Source organism: Suncus etruscus, chromosome 9, assembly GCF_024139225.1.
Source record: "Suncus etruscus isolate mSunEtr1 chromosome 9, mSunEtr1.pri.cur, whole genome shotgun sequence".
Classification (NCBI taxonomy): domain Eukaryota; kingdom Metazoa; phylum Chordata; class Mammalia; order Eulipotyphla; family Soricidae; genus Suncus; species Suncus etruscus.
The window spans coordinates 47,325,352-47,344,259 of record NC_064856.1 but is presented as its reverse complement, the minus strand read 5'-3'; the positions used below and the strand labels follow the sequence as shown (position 1 = coordinate 47,344,259).

The following is an 18,908-nucleotide window of genomic DNA, read 5'->3' as shown; positions in this document are numbered from 1 at the left end:
GTAATAGTCCTACTTTACAAACCCGTCAACCTCCCAAAGTGAATTGGGAAGAATGTTGATTTGTTGGTAGTGGGTGCATATGGAGCCCTTTACTGGTACTGGTCTATTTCCTTCTATGTGGAATACATAGTAAAATATTTATTTATTACACACAAAATAATCTCTCAAACCACAAGCTCATTCCAGAGGTTCCATAAGCAGAGATTTTTGTCTTTCACATCTGCACTATTGTTACTTTCTTAACTAATGGTTTTGGAGAAGAGAACCTCAAGGTCTCAGAATTGGCCTGGGGACACTTCCAGGTACAATGGCAGGCCTGGCCTGCTCATATCTCTGTGATCAGAAGGCCTCCCTTTAGGAGGTGGCCAATCCACTACTGCCAACAGTGACTTTGGGAAGTTGAGTAGAAAAGGATAAAACCGCTTCTCCCCTGCTGATTTCAGCCATCCCTCCTGAACACCATCCACTTTGCTGAGTATCTCTCAATCCTGGGAACACTGGGTTTGGGACTACAGATACAAATGAGCAGAGACTTCTCCCAGGCCACAACCCTCCTTGACCCTCCCTACCCCATAAGGTCCCTTCTTAGTGCTAAAGCTCCGGTTCTTTCCTGCCTTCTGCAGAAAGAAACAGCCCCACCTGTGCTCCCTTCACTCCTGCTGGACAATGGTGGTATTGCTGCTCCCAGCCAGAGGGATGCTGTATTCAATAAAACAAAACTATTTTACAGCCTTGGCCCCCAACCCTCCCTCAATGAGCTGTCCTACACTTAACACCCAGAAAGGAACCGCCCTAATCAGGTCACACTCTGCTTAGATACATTTTGGTTTAGTTTGGTTTGGTGGGGAGAGTAAATTTTAAAGTCAAATTCAGCTGTACTCAGGTTACTTTGAGTTTGTTGCTCAAGGACTACTCATGGCAGTTGTGCCAAGTTTAACCTCAGGTCTGGTACAAGCAAATCATGTGTTCAGTCCCCTGAACTGTCTTATCACCTTTAGAGATTGACCTTTTGCTCCCTTTTTGAGGTTGTTGATGTTGTTGTTAGTTTTTGGATCACATATGGCTCTCATCACATATGACACACAGGAATTACTTCTGGCAGTACTTGGGGGTCCATGTGGGATGCCAAGGGTCAAACCCAGGCTGAATCATGCAAGGCAAGTACCCTACCTGCACTATCTTCAGGCCCTTTTGCTACCTTTTAAAGGCCCAGCTCAGCCAGTAGGGGTGCCTTTTATTGGCAGGACCTCCTGAGTTCATTACTAACTGCCTCTCAGGTCTCCCTGCTTCAGCCTGCTGCTTCTACTCCACAGAGACCCTCAGCACCTGCCCACTAGGAGGCCTTGCAGGACATTCCCCCCTTAATCCCTCTCTGCCAAGCTCTCCCTCAGATCTCCTCACTTTCACCAACCCATAAAATCCTTGTGTTCCCAGTGGGGGGAAAAAAGATGGCTTCCCTTCTCAGAGTACTAACCTCCAAATATTGTTCCACCAACATTTGTGAGCTAGTGGTAGTAGAGTTCCACCCATACCCCAAGAGGGAAGACACAGAAGGCCCCAGTATTCTTAAAACTGGAGAAAGAACATCTTTTTTCACTGGCAAGATGGGAAAGACTAAGCAATCCCTTCAAGACTCCTGTCTCATGCCAACCACTATTCCTAACCCTTTCCAAACATGAACATAGTAGTTCTCAAGAATTCTGTGTGGTAGGTACTTTTACTACTGCTAGTGTGAAGGTGGAACTAGGCCAGTGAGGATAAGGCACTTGCCAACATCACACAGCACAGTGTGGACCTTGTTCAGGCAGCCTGAGGGCCTGCACACAGGCAACTTCTGAACATACACAGCTCAGATACCTGCTGACTCTTGTGAGAGCCTGATCACAACCGACCACCTTCCAAGCCTCAGCCACCAGAACCTGCCCAGAAGTATCTGCAGAAGCCACATAATCAGAGATGAGCTGGCACTGCCCAAAAAGGGTGGAGCCTGAGGAGCCCAGATACTCCTCTTGGTTCAGTGGCCGCATACATCTCCTAGTCAATGAACCCTAGCACAACACGCAGAAAACATCACACTATAGACATGACAATGGTGAAACAACGCAGGCCAACACCATGTATAGAGAATGAAGATGGAAGCTCTGATGACCTGAAAAGTGCCAACCACCTACTTATAGATAAGGAGTTTAGAGAAGAAATATGGAGAATGTTCATAGAACTCAAAGAAAGCATAGATCGAGCTGAATGGACCACAAATAAGAATCAAGAGGATATAAAAATAGAAATCAAAAAACTCCAAACTGAAATAGCAGGATTGAAAAAAATGTGGTAGGCAAAATGAAAACCTCACTGGAAAGCCTCTCCAACAGAATAATAGCACCTGAGGACAGAATCAATGGGCTGGAAGATGAGATACATAACAACTTCATAAAACAAAAGAGAATGGAAAGAGTCTTAAAACAAATGATCATATAAAGGAAAAAAATCTTCAAAAAATGTGAACAGATGAAAATAGAAGTCTTTGATAAACTCAATAGAAACAACATAAGAGGGGCCGGGCGGTGGCGCTGGAGGTAAGGTGCCTGCACTAGCCTAGGACGGACCACGGTTCGATCCCCCGGCGTCCCATATGGTCCCCCAAGAAGCCAGGAGCAACTTCTGAGCGCATAGCCAGGAGTAACCCCTGAGCATCACAGGGTGTGGCCCAAAAACCAAAAAAAAAAAAAAAAAAGAAACAACATAAGAATCATTGGAATCCAAGAGACCCAGGAAGAAAATCCCCAGGAAGAATCAACAGTCAAGGAAATTACTGCAGAGAAACTTTCAGAGCTAAAGACTGCATGCAACAAAATCCTGCATGCCTGAAGAGTACCAGCTAAAAGAGATCCAATATAAAAGCACCCTAAGTCACAATGGTGAATCCCACAGATAGGGATAGAATATTGAAAGCAGCAAGATCAAAAAGAGAAATTACATTCAACAGAGCATCCTTAAGATTTATAGCAGATCTGTCACAAAATTGGCTAGAAGGCAGTGGTGGGATATAGTGACAAAACTCAATGAAACAAATGCTTCACCTAGAATACTATACTCAGCCAGACTCACTTTCAGGTTTGTAGGAAGTATACATAGCTTCAAGGATAAACAACAGCTCAGAAACTTTACAGACTCAAAGCCATCCTTAAAGAAAAACTGAAAGGTATACTTTAAGACAAGACATACAAAAGACACACCAAACTCTTACACAAAGATGATACTAAACCCATGACAATTATCTCTTTCAATAGCAATGGACTAAATGCACCAGTTAAGAGACACAGAGTGGCAAAATGGATTTAAAAGCTGAATCCAACATTCTTCTGCCTACAAGAAACACATTTGAATAGTCAGAACAAAGATAGACTCAAAATCAAAGGTTGGGGGGCAGTCATCTAAGCAAACAACTTCTTTAAAAAAAACTGGATGGCCATATTACTATCAGATGACACAAAATTTAGCCTTAAAAAAGTTATAAGGGACAAAGGTGGACATTTCGTAATAAGCAAGGGATTACAACAGGAAGAAATCACATTCCTAAACATATATGCACCCAATGAGGGACCAGGAAATATTTAATACAATTTTTGACAAATTTGAAAGAAGACATCAATAGCAACACAGTAACAGTGGGAGACCTCAACACTGCCCTGTCACCACTTAATATGTCAACCAGGCTGAAACACAACAAGAATATTCTAGCTCTGAAAGGAGAAATGGAAGAAAGTAGACTAGTAGATATATATAGGGCACTCCATCCCCAGAAAACTGGATTCACATTCTTCTCCAATACCCAGGATAGACCACATGCTGGCCCATAAAACATAACTCCATAAAATCAAGAGGAAAAAGTTGTACAGACTATCTTCTCAGATCACAATGCACTGAAATTAGAAGTGAACTACAAAGGGACACAGAAGAAAAACTTTAAAACCTGGAAATTAAACAGCTCAGTACTAAACAACCGATGGGTCAGAGATGAAATCAACAAGAAAATCAACACAGTCCTGGAAACAAATGCCAATGAAGACACAAATTATCAGAATTTGTGGGACACAGCAAAAACAGTACTCAGAGGAAAATTTATAGCTTTGCAAGCAAGCACACATCAAGAAGGAAGAAGGGGCCTACATAAATAGTTTAAAGACATAGCTTATAAAATTTTAAAAATGGTCAACAAATGGAACTAAAAAGATAGGCAGAAGGAAATAACAAAGCTTAAAGCAGAAATCAATGAAGTGGAAATCCAAAAAAAGAATCCAACAGATCAATGAAAGCAAAAGTTAGTTCTTTTAAAAAAAAATAAACAAAATTGATAAACCACTAGCAAAACTCACAAAGAAAGGGAGAGACAGAAACTTAATAAATAAACTGGATTAGAAATGAAAATGGAGAGATCACTACAGATAATACAGAGATTCAGAGTCTACTTTGAGAAACTCTATGTCACAAAACATGAGAACCTGGAAGAAATGGATAAATTCTTGGACTCTTATTATATTCCAAAATTTAATCAGGATGATCTAGCATAGCTAAACAGATCCATCACTATTGAGGAAATTAAAATGGTAATCAAAAGTCTTCCCCAAAACAAAAGCCTAGGCCCAGATGGATTCACTAATGAATTCTTTCAAACTTTTCAAGAGGAACTACTGCCAACCCTTTTAAGACTTTTTCAGGAAACTCAAGAAACAAAAAAAAAATAGTTTTTATGAAGCTAGCATCACACTGATACCAAAACCAGACAGAGAGGCTGCAAAAAAAAAAAAAGAAAAAAAAAAAGAAAACTACAGACCAATATCCTTGATGAACACAAATGGAAAGATGCTCAACAAAATTCTGACAAATAGGATCCAATGGCTCATCAAGAAAATCATACACCATGATCAAATAGGTTTCATTTCAGGAATGCAATGTTGGTTTAACTTACATAAATCAATCAACATAATACACCATATCAACAAAAGGAAAAATAAAAATTAGGGGCCGGAGAGATAGCACAGTGGCCTTTGCCTTGCAAGCAGCCTATGCAGGACCTAAGGTGGTTGGTTTGAATCCCAGCATCCCATATGGTCCCCCATGCCTGCCAGAAGCTATTTCTGAGCAGATAGCCAGGAGTAACCCCTGAGCACTGCCAGGTGTGGCCCAAAAACAAACAAAAAAAATTATATGATCATATCAATAGACATGGAGAAAGCATTTGATAAGGTCCATTCATGATAAGAACTCTGAACAAGATGGAAACAGAAGGAACTTTTCTCAGTATAGTGAAGATCATCTACCACAAGCCAATGGCAAATATTATTCTCAATAGAGATAATTATAAAGCCTTTCCTCTAAAATCTGGTACAAGACAAGGCTGCCCCCTTTCATCACTCCTATTCAACATAGTACTGGAAGTACTTGCCATAGCAATTAGGCAAGAAAAAGATATCAAGGGTATCCAGATAGAAAAGGAAGAGTCAAGCTCTCACTTGTTACCCCACACTCCATCTTCTGGTGTTATCTTACCTGATGATAAGATCAGCCCTTTTCTGGGAGAGGTTCTTGGTAGGTAACAAAAGGATTGTTTGAAGGGTGTAAAGGAGATTCAAGGATAGAGAGAGAGAGAGAGAGAGAGAGAGAGAGAGAGAGAGAGAGAGAGAGAGAGAGAGAGAGAGAGAGAGAGAGAGAGATTCAGGGAGAAGCAGGATGGAGGGAGAAGAGACAGGCTTGAATGCAGAGCTACTTATGGAGATTGCTTAATAGGTTTAAGATTATAGACCACACATGTTGGCCAAGGCCTTAATAAAGTTGATGTCTCCTGAAACCCGACTGTCTGTGGATCATTTCCTTGTGGCTATCCAGACTCACATGCTGGAGGGGCTGGCAGGCACATGGCCCAAGCTAGAGGAGAAAGGCCATCCTTCCACCCATCTCACCATCATCCACCTCCATCCAGGACTTTATAATTAATATCTTATTCAACACACACTGTTTGCAGATGACATGATACTCTATTTAGAAAACCTTCTGACTCTTCTGGGGAGGCCTTGTAGCAACCAGGGAGGTCCTGTCCCTGCCTTGCATGTGATTGGCATATCTTTTCAGGGTGGAGCAGGAGTGTGACCATGTCCCTGAGGATGACCTAGAGATGGGCTGCTTGTGGTGTCCCATTAGCCTGTAGCTGTGACTCTGGGGCAGTATGTGCACTAGGGCTATTGGGTGGCTCCAATGGGGGCACAAAGGCCTGGGTGTGAAAGGAGAAATGGCAGGGTGGCCCATAGCAGCTGTACCCCACATCACACTCTCTAAGATGTGGAAGCTCACCTCACCCTCTTCCTCCCTGTTGTAGTACCTGCCATCAGTACCCTAGCAACATGCAGATGGTCAGTAAATGGCTTAGAAGTGAGTCTTCAGAGATAAACAAAGATCCGATCACAGTGGACTGGAAGCAAAGGTCATCCTCTGACATGGGAGAATGCAGCCAGAAGGAAGGCAAGAGCAAAAATTCCCCAGCTGGCAACGTGGCTGTGGATGAGACTCCATCATTAGCTTGCCGTAAGGCCATAGGCAGGATACTTCCCTCTCTGAGCCTGTGTCTCCATCCAGAGATAGAGCAGAAAGGAAAATGGTCCATCCCTCCAGGGGCATTGCAAGGGTTAAAAAGATAGCAATATGGGAGCTCTCTGGAGATGCTAAACCAAAGCCTGTGAAGGGCCCAGAGGAATTGTGTAGGGCTAAGAGCACAAGTTTAACCCCCTACTGTCCCACAGAGGCTGAGTTCAAACTTGCCAGTTCTGCTCTTTGCCATCCCCAGCACCTCAGTGGATTTCCAGCACAGCCAGGTATAAATAAGCACCACAAAAAGAAGTGCTCTTCCCACACCCCCAGTGAACACTACTTTAAAAAAAGCTGTGTGGAGATCAAATCCATAGTACAGTGGCCTTACGCATAGCTGATCTGCATTCAATCTCTGGCACCCCGTATGGTCCCCTGAGCCCCACCAGGAGTGAATCCTGAGCACAGAGAGAGAGGACTAAGTCCTGAGCATAGCCAGCTAAGGTCCCCAAACAAAGGGGAAAGAAAAAGCTATGTGAGTGCCATATGAGCTCTGCAAGCAGGTATATGAGCACCCCAGTAAATCCCCATGAGAACACAGCCATGATTAGTGCACCTCAGTGAGGACGAACGATGGCAAAACAAGTATGTAAACAACTCCAGAAATACAAACCTCAGGGAGCACCATGGCTGCATGTTCAAGCACTGCAGACTGAAAGGTGACCAATGTCAAGCTCACAGCTCCATGGTTGGGCATATGTGAGATCCCCATCACTGAACCAACATCAGCACCAACAAGAACAGCAGCACTCTGCAGCCAGAGATACCACAGCGGGGTAAGGTCCTTGCATGTGACAGGTCTCAGTTCGATCTTTGGTACCACATATGGTCCTCTGAGCACAGAGCCAGCACTGACCCCTGTGGGTCCTCTGACCCACAGAGCCAGGATTGGCCCCTGAGCATAGAGTGCCTGTCTCATCCGCCTCTGCCTGACGACTGGGGTTAAGTCCTCTTCTCCCCTAAAGCCTCATGATTCTTGAATGTTCCAGCCATCAAAGTGCTCGCTCAGCAAGGCCTGGGAGGGATCACAGAGCCATGCAGCACCAGGAAATGACGGCCTGGCTCTCTCCCAGCCCATTCCGGATTAAAGGGCAGTCAGTAACCAGATCCTGCTGGGGCCTGAGGGGAAAGCAAGGCGAAGGGCGTGAGTGATGAGCGAGGCGCTCACACATCCTGGCGCGCGGCCTCCCGTCCCCCCGCATCTGGAGGGGTGAAGGGGCCTTGTTTCATTTCATTTCACTCCGCCAGAAAGTGCAGACCTCTTGGCCAGCGTTCAGAGCAGACCAGAAGGCGTGATTCAGAGCTGGGAGGAACACATGTGTGAGAAAAGATTAGCAGGGGAGGAAGAGACAAGGCCAGGGGTGACTCAGGGCATATCAAAGCTGTGCGTCGCAGCCAGATGAGATGAGGAATCTTTTCCGGGGGCCCATGGGGCCAGCGCAGCTCTGCAGGCAAGATGGAAAGTCAGCGTGAGAGACAGCAGCTCAGAACCGCGGCCAAGCAGGCCATGAGGGGGGCAGGAAGGAAGCCGTGTCCAGCCATGGCTGAGGCTCAGGGGCCAACGAGGGTCAGAGCGGGACTGTGGGGCCAAGTGGATAGAGAAGGGCTGAACTGCAGGTTTTTGTCCTGGCTCTGCCCTACCAGTCATGCTATCTTAGCCCCATGACTGTCTCTCTGAGCCTCCATGGGCTCTTCTCATATAGTCCAAGCCTACTATATGAGGACCGGCCATGTGGTGGGCACCCAAGGGAGAAAGTGGTGGAAGTTGGAAGCAGGAAGCGGGTGTGGCTGTGTGATCTGGGAATCAGTAGTGAAAGCAGTGCCCTGGGGTGCCCACCTATGCTGGGGATGATGTGAGAACTACAGGAGGGAAGCAGGAAAAGAGAGAGTTCCAGGTGGAGGAAAGAGCTTGTGCATAGGCCTAGTGTGATTAGAGCAGTGCTTTTCAAATAGTGGGGTGCGCCCCCCGGGGGAGGGGCGAGGCTCCTTAAAGGGGTGGCGCGTTTGACCTCGGCATACTCTGTCATAACAAGCTAAGCTCCGTGTTTATGTCTCTGTATGTCTCTGGAGCTTAGAGTTGCTGTGTCCTGCTTCAAACCCCGCTTCAAAAAGCTATGCATTGCAAAACGTGTAGACATTAATCCAGACATCACCTTTGATTAAAAAATCAGCTCAAATTATTTTATATATGTTTGTTTTGCAGGTTAAAGTATTTTTAATAAAGATACTATTTACAGTCGCGTGGGGGGGGCGCGAAAAATGTTTTCTTCTTCCTAGGGGGCATGACAGAAAATAATTGAGAAGCACTGGACTAGAGAGAGCAATGTCTGGGGAGGCAGAGTCAATAGAGGTTGGGTGGACTGAGGAGAGCACAGGGGCAGGGTAGGTAGAGCTGGTCCTGCAGGCCTTATGAGCCACTGTGCCCCTTTATTTTGAGAACAGCCAGGCCACCACCCTGGGGACCATGGCCAAAGGGAGATCTTGGGTCCACAATGCCCACGTTCAATTTTCAGTTTCACTCTCCCTCTCCCCTCTCCTCTTTGTCAAGTCACTTAATCATTTGTTTCCTGCTTGATCACAAGGTCCCGGTCACTGTCAGACCCATAGATGATGGAGATTGACTTAGGTTCTTCTTTGGACAAGTTTTCAGATCAGAGGATACCCCGGTCAGTGTTGGTGCCTATTGCTGTTGGCTCATTGTGTTAATACTGTTAGTGCTCTGACCCTCTCTTCTGGAGGGTCATGGGTGCTCTGTCCTACTTGGCAAAAAGGGTGAGGGTCAGTGTCTGAAGCTAGTCCAAGACCCCTGAAGCTGGTGCAAGCTCAGGAGCAAGATAAGGGGAGGTCCCCGTGCAGGGACAGAGCTAAATGATCGAGGGATATGGAAGTTTATTCCCTACAAAGGAGCAGAATTCACCCAGCACTGTGACCCCCAGAACTGAAGACACAGGGACCAGAGAGGGGAAGCTGTTTGCCCAAAGATACACAGAAGTGGGGGTAAGAGAGGATGGGAGGCAAACCCAGGATCAGGGGTGGTCAGGGCCAATCACAGAAGACCTTGGACACCACCAAATCCAGAGCTCCCACCTGTTCACTCCCTGATCCCTCGTGCCATTCATGTCCATCAGATTCCACACTCACCACACCCACTGCCCCAGCCTCTAGCTTCATTCCTCTACTACCCACATGGAGCTGCCATCAGGCTGGATTGTACTGGCACCAACTCCTCTTTCAGAAGTCTGCCATGCTCTTCAGTGGTGCACATCCCAGTCCCCCAGTCTCACTCTCACTGTAGGTTGCAGCATCTTGAACTACAGGCTAGACAATTCCTAGAGAGCAGGGTCAGGTGCTGACACATCTTAAATATGGACTGTTTAAGAGGACAGAAGAATGAACAGGTGGTCAATGAAGGGCAAAATGGCCCAGTTTCTGCCCTGTTCTCTAGACACCTCTTTTGCTTAAGCTTTTCTCATCCAGAGGTGGAATTTTTTTTTTAATTTTTGGGCTACACTGGTCCTACTCAAGGCTTACCCCTGGTTCTGCACTCAGTGCTGGGGTCTGAACCCAGGTTATCCACAAGAAAGTAAAAATCTCTGCCTGCCCTTCACTTTCCAGCCAGCCACAACTGAAATACAGGCTTAATTTTTTTTTTTTTTTGGCACATAGATGAAGTAAGAAATAGCATTAGGTCCTATCCTAGCTGGGAACTCAAGAGGCTATGTTCCTTCTGCCTTCTCTTTGGGACCATCATCATCAAGTGAGCAATGCCCACCAGCCTGCTGGCAGTTGGGAGAGAGTGTGGGGAGTGGAACCATACAGTTTCCATCAAGGCTGCAAAGATCTGAGAGTGCCCAGGCAAGATTGGCAGAGCTTCTTCCTGCCTCACTCACAGCTGATCATAAGCAATAAGTCCAACTGAAGCCAGAAAACCTCCCAGTTGACCAACAAACCTGTGAACAAGAGTAACTACTGATTTTTTTACCCTACTGGGCTTGGTAACTACTTGCTACATAGCAGTAGCAAACCATTATGAGGCCTATGAGAACCACCAGAAGTCCAGGTAGACACAAACACTGTAGTAAGGAAAGAAGAGATGGAATGCCAGCCTCACCTTATACACGTCGTGGCTGCCCAGAACAGCATCAAACAGTGTGTAGAGATCATTGAGTAAGCCCACCACCTCAATAGGCTCACTCAGGGCTGAGATGGTGGTGAAACCAACAATGTCGCTGAAGTAGATGGTGACCTGGTCAAAGTACTCTGGCTCCACAGTTGTTCCCATTTTCAGAGCTTCGGCCACAGAGCTGAAGGAAAAGGAAGGGCCAGAGTAACAAGACCCCTTTTCATAGTGTGGAAGTGAGAGAGTAGATTTGAGGAAAGACCTAGGATGAGCCTCAGAGGACCTGGCAATGCTCTGTGGAAATACTTCCTCTGAGCTGATACAAGGCATTATATGTTGCACATAAGGGTCTTGAGGGAGCCAAGATGCAGTAAACATGTGCCCAGCACAATGCTTGGCACACATAAGGACTCTGGGAAAATCTGTTGGAGGAATTGGATGAATGCACCCAGATTTCCCAGCTCTTACACCTGTTCCCTAGGCTCAGAGCCACCATGACTGGAGGCACCCTGAGGGACCCAGGGACACTCACGGAGGTAGCATCTGAGAGAGAAGCCTTTCTGTCTTCTGCCGCTCCAGCTCCAGCTCCTCTGTCCTCTCCTGGATCAGGTCCTCTAGGTTCTGGGAATATTTCTCCAGCATTCGTAGCATCGAGTCAACCACACTGGTCTTCTTGCCTTGGTTGAGGCTTTTGAACTGCAGAAAGAAACAGAGACTCAGCTCACTCATGAAAGGCCACATATTCAGCTGGGAAGTTGGATCACAGACAGTCCCTATCTTGAGTAGCTAGATTAGTGGAGAAAAACAAGTAAGGGACAAGAAGGAGATTGGTCTGATGGGGAGAGCACAAACAGCAGAAGTGAAGATGAGGGGGGATGGAGAATGAGGCAAGCAGATGGGGATAAACTGCAGAGAAAGCAACCTTTTTTTGTCAACAAATATATAAATGCTGTAAGGGTTCTTACAACACTTTGGAACAGATATTCTTTGTCTCAAAGATAGAAGACACATGAATAGGTCCATAGATGGATAGGTACAAGAATGGGTACAGGAATGAGTAAAGAGGAAAGTAGGCAGACAACAAATATGTTAGTAGCTATGATACATGAATGAATGGGTGACAACAGATAAGTTCAATGTAAGTAAATTATATATATATATATATATATATATATATATATGTACAACCTCTTTGTTTCTCTCCTTGTTTCAAATATTTTAAATACTTATAAAATAAAATAACACCAAAAAAGGCATAAATATTAAGGGCACCAGATTCAAAAGCAAGTAAATGACATATACTGCCAATCCTGAGCAGACTCAGGTTTCTCAAGAAAGACACTCGTATAATAAATTGTATCTTCAACAGTTTTGCAGAAAGATGGAAGCAACTTCCTTAAGGACATTTGCCAGGTCCTTCTCCATGTGGTCACCATTTTCCAAAAGGGCAGAGTAGAAGCAAACAAATGATGGTCAAAGTGAAGGACCTATTTCTCTAATCTGGCACCTGAGTATGTGTGTGTGTGTGTGTGTGTGTGTGTGTGTGTGTGTGTGTTTGTGTGTGTAATAGAGAGAGAGAGAGAGAGCATGCACCCCACTTCCATGCATATCACTTCTCATCCAATGTTTGTAAGGAGAGAACCCTCTGGAGCCCCCAATTTGTGCTGCCCATTGAAAGCAGGATAGACACACCCTTAAAGACCAAAAAGGTTGTGTGACAGCTGTTGACCTGTGAGCCCCAATGACAGGAAGCATCTGCTGACAATGTCACCTCTGCAAGGAGGAGTCCCATTTTATAGTTGAAGAGACAAAGAAGCTAGGGAATAACATTCCAAGGACCACATAAAAGGGGTTTTTAGTTTCCAGTTGAGGTCTTTTATATGTTTAATTTTAGCATTGATCATTCCCATTTAATTATTTTTTTATCACTTGGGGTATCTTTCTTATTGATTTGAGTTTCCCAACTACACATTCACAGTCTCAACAGATAATCCTTTTCTTCTTCCTAATATTCACTTTCTGGTTTAGGTGCACTGGATAAAATACTCTCTGTGATGTCAAATGAATACACACTCAAGTCTTTTTATTTCAAGGTCAGTGGCCTTTCTTTTTCTCATACCTCTCTCATTCTCTTCTCAAAAAAACTATTTTGTTATTGTTGTTTTCTGAGCTATAACTGGTGATGATCAAAGCTTACTCCTGGATCTGTGCTCAGGTATCACTCCTAGTAGTGTTTGCGGGCCCATATGTGGTACTGAAGTTGGAACCAGGGCCAATCATGTGCAAGGCAAGCACTTTATCCACTGCCTTATTGCTCTGGCCCTCAGAGACATTGATTTTTATTTATCTATAATTACTTTAGTTAGTTACTTAATTAGTTTTTTGGGGTTTTTTGGGTGGTTTTTTTTTTTTTTTTTTTGGTTTTTGGGTCACACCCGGCGGTGCTCAGGGTTTACTCCTGGCTGTCTGCTCAGAAATAGCTCCTGGCAGGCACAGGGGACCATATGGGACACCGGGATTCGAACCAATCACCTTTGGTCTGGATCGGCTGCTTGCAAGGCAAACACCACTGTGCTATCTCTCCGGCCCCACTTAATTAATTTTGAGCCATACCCAGCAATGCTCAGGGCTCACTCCTGGCTCTGCACTTAAGAATTACACTTGGTGGTACTTAGAGGATCATATGGAATGCTGGGGATTGAAACCAGATTAGCCTAGTGCAAGGCAAGCACACTATTCACTATATTCTCTCTCCAGCCCCAAGACATTACTTTTTTTTTTTTTAAATAGAAAGTTAGGGGACCTGGGACACTGCTCAGCAATGAACCACCTGTCTTGAGATCCTGGATTCAATCCTTGGCACCACAAAAATAAAAGGGAAACTTAATTCTCTTACTTAATGGTTATTCCAATAAGGCAATTTAGGCTGATTTTGTTTTTCAAGGGAATGTCAAAGGCCAAACAGAATAAACGACTCAACCAAGGTAGAAGAGCAGGCACTGACAGGCAGTGAAGATTCCCCACAAAGCATTCTGAGCCATTGTGATCCCTGCAGGGCAATGCTTTTCCTATCTGCTCCAGGCAGCCATGGCCCTTCTCCTACAGTGTCCCTTTGCTCAGGACAAGAACCTCCTTTTCCTCTTCTGGACAGGTAATCTCTGATCTGGAAAGGCTGCTCTGGTGTTGAAGAACAGGTAGCTCATCCAAACTCTGTGGCTATGCTTCTGGGACCTCTTAGAATGAAACTGCCTCTGATCCCATCTGGAAATTGCAGACAGTGTCCCAACACCTGGCAGAGGCATGGAAGGGATGTGGAGAAAAGAGAGCTGGACCCTGGGGGTGTCTTATCTTTCTGCCATTGGCTCCCTTCTCACCTGTCTGATCATCTCCTTGACAACATCCTAGGGCGGCAGGGAGTAGAGGACAGGAAGGTGTGGCACCAAGGTATCACCTCAGGTTTGAAGATGGGCCTGTGAGAGCCATTAACCAGCCCAGACAGGCCCACACTGCCCTCTGCGACCTTGCAGGCACAGATTTGCCTCTTTCTTTGTGCCTGTCTCCAGGGGTCGCTAGGGGGCCCCATAGGCCCTCACATCTTCCACTCACTGATTCAGGGAGCTAATGCTGTTCCCCAGCCACAAAGGACTCTTGGCTTGGTCCAGAGACCCTGGATGTGCTGGGCTTCCAAGCATCATGGCCATCTAGATAAGATCCTGCTCCACTGGAGTGAGAGAGATAGTACAGTGGGTAAGGTGCTTGCCTTGAGCACAGCTATCCTGGGTTTGATCTCCAACACTGCACTTGGTCCCTTGAGCCCTGGCAGGAGTGATCCTTGGTGTTCTGTAGCACCACTGGCTTTGGTTCCAAAACTAAAACAACATAGTGGCCGGAGAGATAGCACAGCGGTGTTGGCCTTGCAAGCAGCAGACCCAGGACCTAAGGTAGGTGGTTCGAATCCCGGTGTCCCATATGGTCCCCCGTGCCTGCCAGGAGCTATTTCTGAGCAGATAGCCGGGAGTAACCCCTGAGCGCCTCCAGGTGTGGTGGCCCCCCCAAAAAAAAACAGTTAGACTAAACAAACAAACTAAAGTCCTAGCTGCAAGATGGTATTCAAATAAAATACTTAACATTTTTTAAAAATAATCTAGTCACATCTTTCACCTCCTCAATTAGGTCCCGTCACCACTCTGTGCCTGATTTCACCCCTGCAAACCCAACATCACAAAACTGTTTTCTCTGAGAAGGGCCGAGGTGGAAGTGAAACAGAGGAAACACCAAGCAAGAGCTCACTAGACTTTGGGAAGGCGCTGTTTAGGGATGTGGGAGCTTGTTACAGCTTCTCTGCAGAGGGTTTTGTGGCTCCCACGGGGCAGGGAGGTGAACGAGCAGAATAACCATATCTGACATGTCCCCAGCTCCTCTAGGGACCACCAACCTGGGTGTAGATGTGGTCCAGGCTGGGCCTGTCTTCGGGAGCCTCTTCCCAGCACTGCTCCATCAGCTGGATGCACTCGGAAGGCCCATGGTCCGGAGACACCATTGGCCGGAACAACGGAGGAGCAGAGCCCACCTTCCTGATGATTTCTGCAATGAGTAGAATCATCAGGCTGAGGGCACACAGGGCTTGTGAAAAAGGACTAACCTGAGGGCTGAAGAAAGGGTGGGCTTTTAGGGCAGTGCTAGAGGGAGGCTCCGTCTCCAGAGTCCTACTTGTTCTCTGGGGAGGACTGGCCCTGGACATAAAGCCATTTCCCTAGCTCTGTCTCAGAAGGATTCCTATCATGCAGACTGTCTCACTTCTACCTCTCAATCATTGTGTACCTGGCTCTGATGGCCAGTGCCTCAATATCCCTTTTTGTGAAATGAGTCTTCTAGAAAAAAGGGTGGGTGTCAGTTCTGGCAGCTAGCTGGATCTTGTTCACACCCCAAGACCTCGAGAAAATGCTGATACTCTGTTAGCTATTTGGTTCCCACGAAGTAACTACTCCATCTTGGTGCCCATTAGCCCAGCTTCACTCCTTAGAGGCTATTGGTGCCAACTCTTCACAAGTTTGAAGCAAAATTGGTTGACATTGTCCTCATTACTATACTTGTTCTCATTATCATCAACATTCTCCCAAGACAGTGGAGCCCTGAGCCTTCCTGTCCTCAAGCCCCATGGGAAAGATCATCAGTATGGACAAAGGCAATGTTATTCTGGCTCTGCAAAGTACAGAGCCAGAATACTTTGTGCCTCAGTATCCCCATATAACTGTTGTCAGGTGGAACCCCACCCCCTGCCTCAGAAAATTGAGAAGAACTGGTGGAACACAGTCTTGGGAGTGGGGCCAGGGGCCAGGATAAAAGTTTTGCTGGCTCCAAAAGGGCCTTCCAGAGCATTCATTCATGTGTCACAAATGTGCCTCAGAGTCCCCATCTGAAAAAAGGGTAGAATGGTCATGTGTGGTGCAGAAACCAGAGTGAAGAAGACTGGAGGTCAAAAGGTCAGCCCTTACATGCTACCAACCTGGCTTTACTTTCCAGTACCCCTGAACACTACTGAGTTTGCCAAAGAAAGAAAAGGGAGGGAGGGAGGAAGGAAGGAAGGAAGGAAGGAAGGAAGGAAGGAAGGAAGGAAGGAAGGAAGGAAGGAAGGAAGGAAGGAAGGAAGGAAGGAAGGAAGGAAGGAAGGAAGGAAGAAAGGAAGGAAGGAAGGAAGGAAGGAAGGAAGGAAGGAAGGAAGGGAGGGAGGGAGGGAGGGAGGGAATGAGGGAGGGAGGGAGGAAGGAGGGAGGGAGGGAGGAAGGAAGGAAGGAAGGAAGGAAGGAAGGGTGGGAGGGAGGGAAGAAGGAAGGAAGGAAGGAAGGAAGGGAGGGAGGGAAGGAGGGAGGGAGGGAAGGAGGGAGGGAGGGAGGGGAGGAGGGAGGGAGGGAGAGAGAGAAGAAAGAAAGAAAGAAAGAAAGAAAGAAAGAAAGAAAGAAAGAAAGAAAGAAAGAAAGAAAGAAAGAGAGAGAGAGAAAGAAAGAGAGAAAGAAAGAAAGAAGAAAGAAAGAAAGAAAGAAAGAAAGAAAGAAGAAAGAAAGAAAGAAAAAAAGAAAGAAAGAAAGAAAGAAAGAAAGAAAGAAAGAAAGAAAGAAAGAAAGAAAGAAAGAAAGAAAGAAAGAAAGAAAGAAAGAAAGAAAGAAAGAAAGAAAGAAAGAAAGAAAGAAAGAAAGAAAGAAAGAAAGAAAGAAAGAAAGAAAGAAAAAGAAAGAAGAGAAAACCAGGGCCTTATCATCTCAGTCTTCAGCTTAAAAAAGAGTAAAAAGGGCTTCAGTTAAAAAAAATGGAGGACACAAGTATAGGCCACAGAGGGCCATGATAGGGGTAGGCATTCATCTGCTCTGAGGGGACCCAGCACCCAGCATAGGTGAGGAAGGAGGAGCTGGGGAGTGGTGAGACTTTTGTCTAGATTCCCACCTCTCTGTTCCTCTCTCTCCCCCATTTCTATCTCCCCATCCTCCCTCTCTCCTGGCTTCCCTGCTTGAAACGTGCCAGAGTCCTTAGTCCTTATTCCATTTCACAGACAGGGAAACTGAGGCTCTTTGGGGGCCCACAGCCTGAGGGCTGGTTCACAAAAGCAACTCTTCTCTGTGTCTGCAGAGTTTCCTCCACCCCAGGATCCTGAGCTGCAGGCACCAGACACACAGCCCCCAGGGGTCTGGGAAGCTGCACGTGTGCAGATGGAATCGATAAAACATCACACACGTTTGTGACTCTTTGGTAAAAGTATTTCCAGGGGGCTGGGATGAGTAAAATACAAATCCATTTTATAAAGTGTGGCTGATTTCAGAACAGATACTGCCCTGGGTCACTTCCTCGCCCCGGATATGGGAATCAGATCAGACTATGGGGCCCCTTCCCATTGCTGCTGGCAGGGCCTGGGGAGGGGTGGGCTACAGATGGGGCTGTGGGGGAAGTGAACCCCCTGTCTCTTGCCCTAGCTGGTCCAGCTTTTTCCATTCCAGGGGACTGGCAGGCTCTTGGAGGTGCCATAGTCTACTCTGGAGTTTAGGTGGGGGTAGCCCCATTGCCACACACTGAACCCCACTAAGGTCACCTTGGAAACAGCAGCCACATTAGGGCAAGTGCTGCAGAGCAACACCCTGGAGACAGCAAGTCCCTCACCAACATCTTCACCAATGGGGCTTCTAAGGCCCTTAAGGCTATTCACTGATACTAACTGGGTGCCTGCTATATACCAGCATTTTGTAGACTCTTCCCTGCCCCCCCCCACCTCTGGTTCCCATTTTACAGAGAAGGAAACCAAAAGTAAGTGTACAAAGTGCTGAGGTGAACTGGTAAGAGCTGGGCTTAGGTTAGAAGCCCTCAAAGCCAAGCTCCCCAAGACCAGGGAAAGTCCCCCCAACTCCCCAGGCTCCTGAACTGACTGTAGAAACCTAGAGGGCTCTAGATACCAGGACCTGTCCTTGCCCTTAGCACCAAGGGAGCCCTAGCTTGGGAGAAAAGGCCCTGTGAGTGGCCTTTCCCTTTCAGAGGTAGGTGGGGGCATGTGGGAGGCCCCATCTTGGGGTCCCTCCTTCTCACAGGCGGATGGAGCAGGGGGGCAAGAGTGGAGGAGTGTTGCACAAATGGCTTGACAGAGCCCCCTCTTGCTGCTCCCCCACTTCATAAATCCAGGGCCTGGAATGTTCATTACTCTAGAGCTGTGCTTTGGTGGAGAGAGGATGTAGGGCTGACCTCTGCCTGCCCCCCGAGTTCCAGATCATGGGTTAGGGTGGGAGGGGGTAACTGAGCCTTATGGAGGCTCTAACTGTGGGCTTCGAGGTGGGTGTGTCTGTGGGACAGACCCAGGGGCAGTGGAGAGGCTGTAGAGGGATCCCATCAGGCTCCAGAGGTACAGCTAACTACCCAGGGGACGGGAAAGGGAATGGGAGCATCTCTCAGACATGAAGCAGAATCCGGAGGGAAAATACCCCTGACCAGGCAGCAGGGGGTGCTGAGAGTGAGTCTCCTTCCTTTGTGTGGAGACACACAGGCTTGAGAAGGTGCCCACCAGGCAGCGGACTAAACACCCTCTTGCAGCAGCCTGACCACACAGCTACATGTCTAAGTGTAGTTTTTCTGGGACTCCAACATGTCTGTTTTGGGAATGTTAGCAGGAGAGGTTCTT

The 18,908-nt window shown here is 46.6% G+C and overlaps 1 protein-coding gene across 1 annotated transcript in view; it reads right to left on the bottom strand.

Annotated features, from left to right (window-relative positions):
- LOC126018417 (guanylate cyclase D-like) overlaps nt 1–18,908 on the bottom strand; it is a 44,439-nt gene that overhangs the window by 8,621 nt on the left and 16,910 nt on the right. The window contains exons 12-14 of the mRNA XM_049780558.1: nt 15,192–15,340; nt 11,289–11,452; nt 10,748–10,940 (exon numbers count right to left, since the gene is read on the bottom strand). Coding sequence (XP_049636515.1) covers nt 10,748–10,940; nt 11,289–11,452; nt 15,192–15,340 — 506 coding nt within the window. The remainder of the gene's footprint in view (nt 1–10,747; nt 10,941–11,288; nt 11,453–15,191; nt 15,341–18,908) is intronic.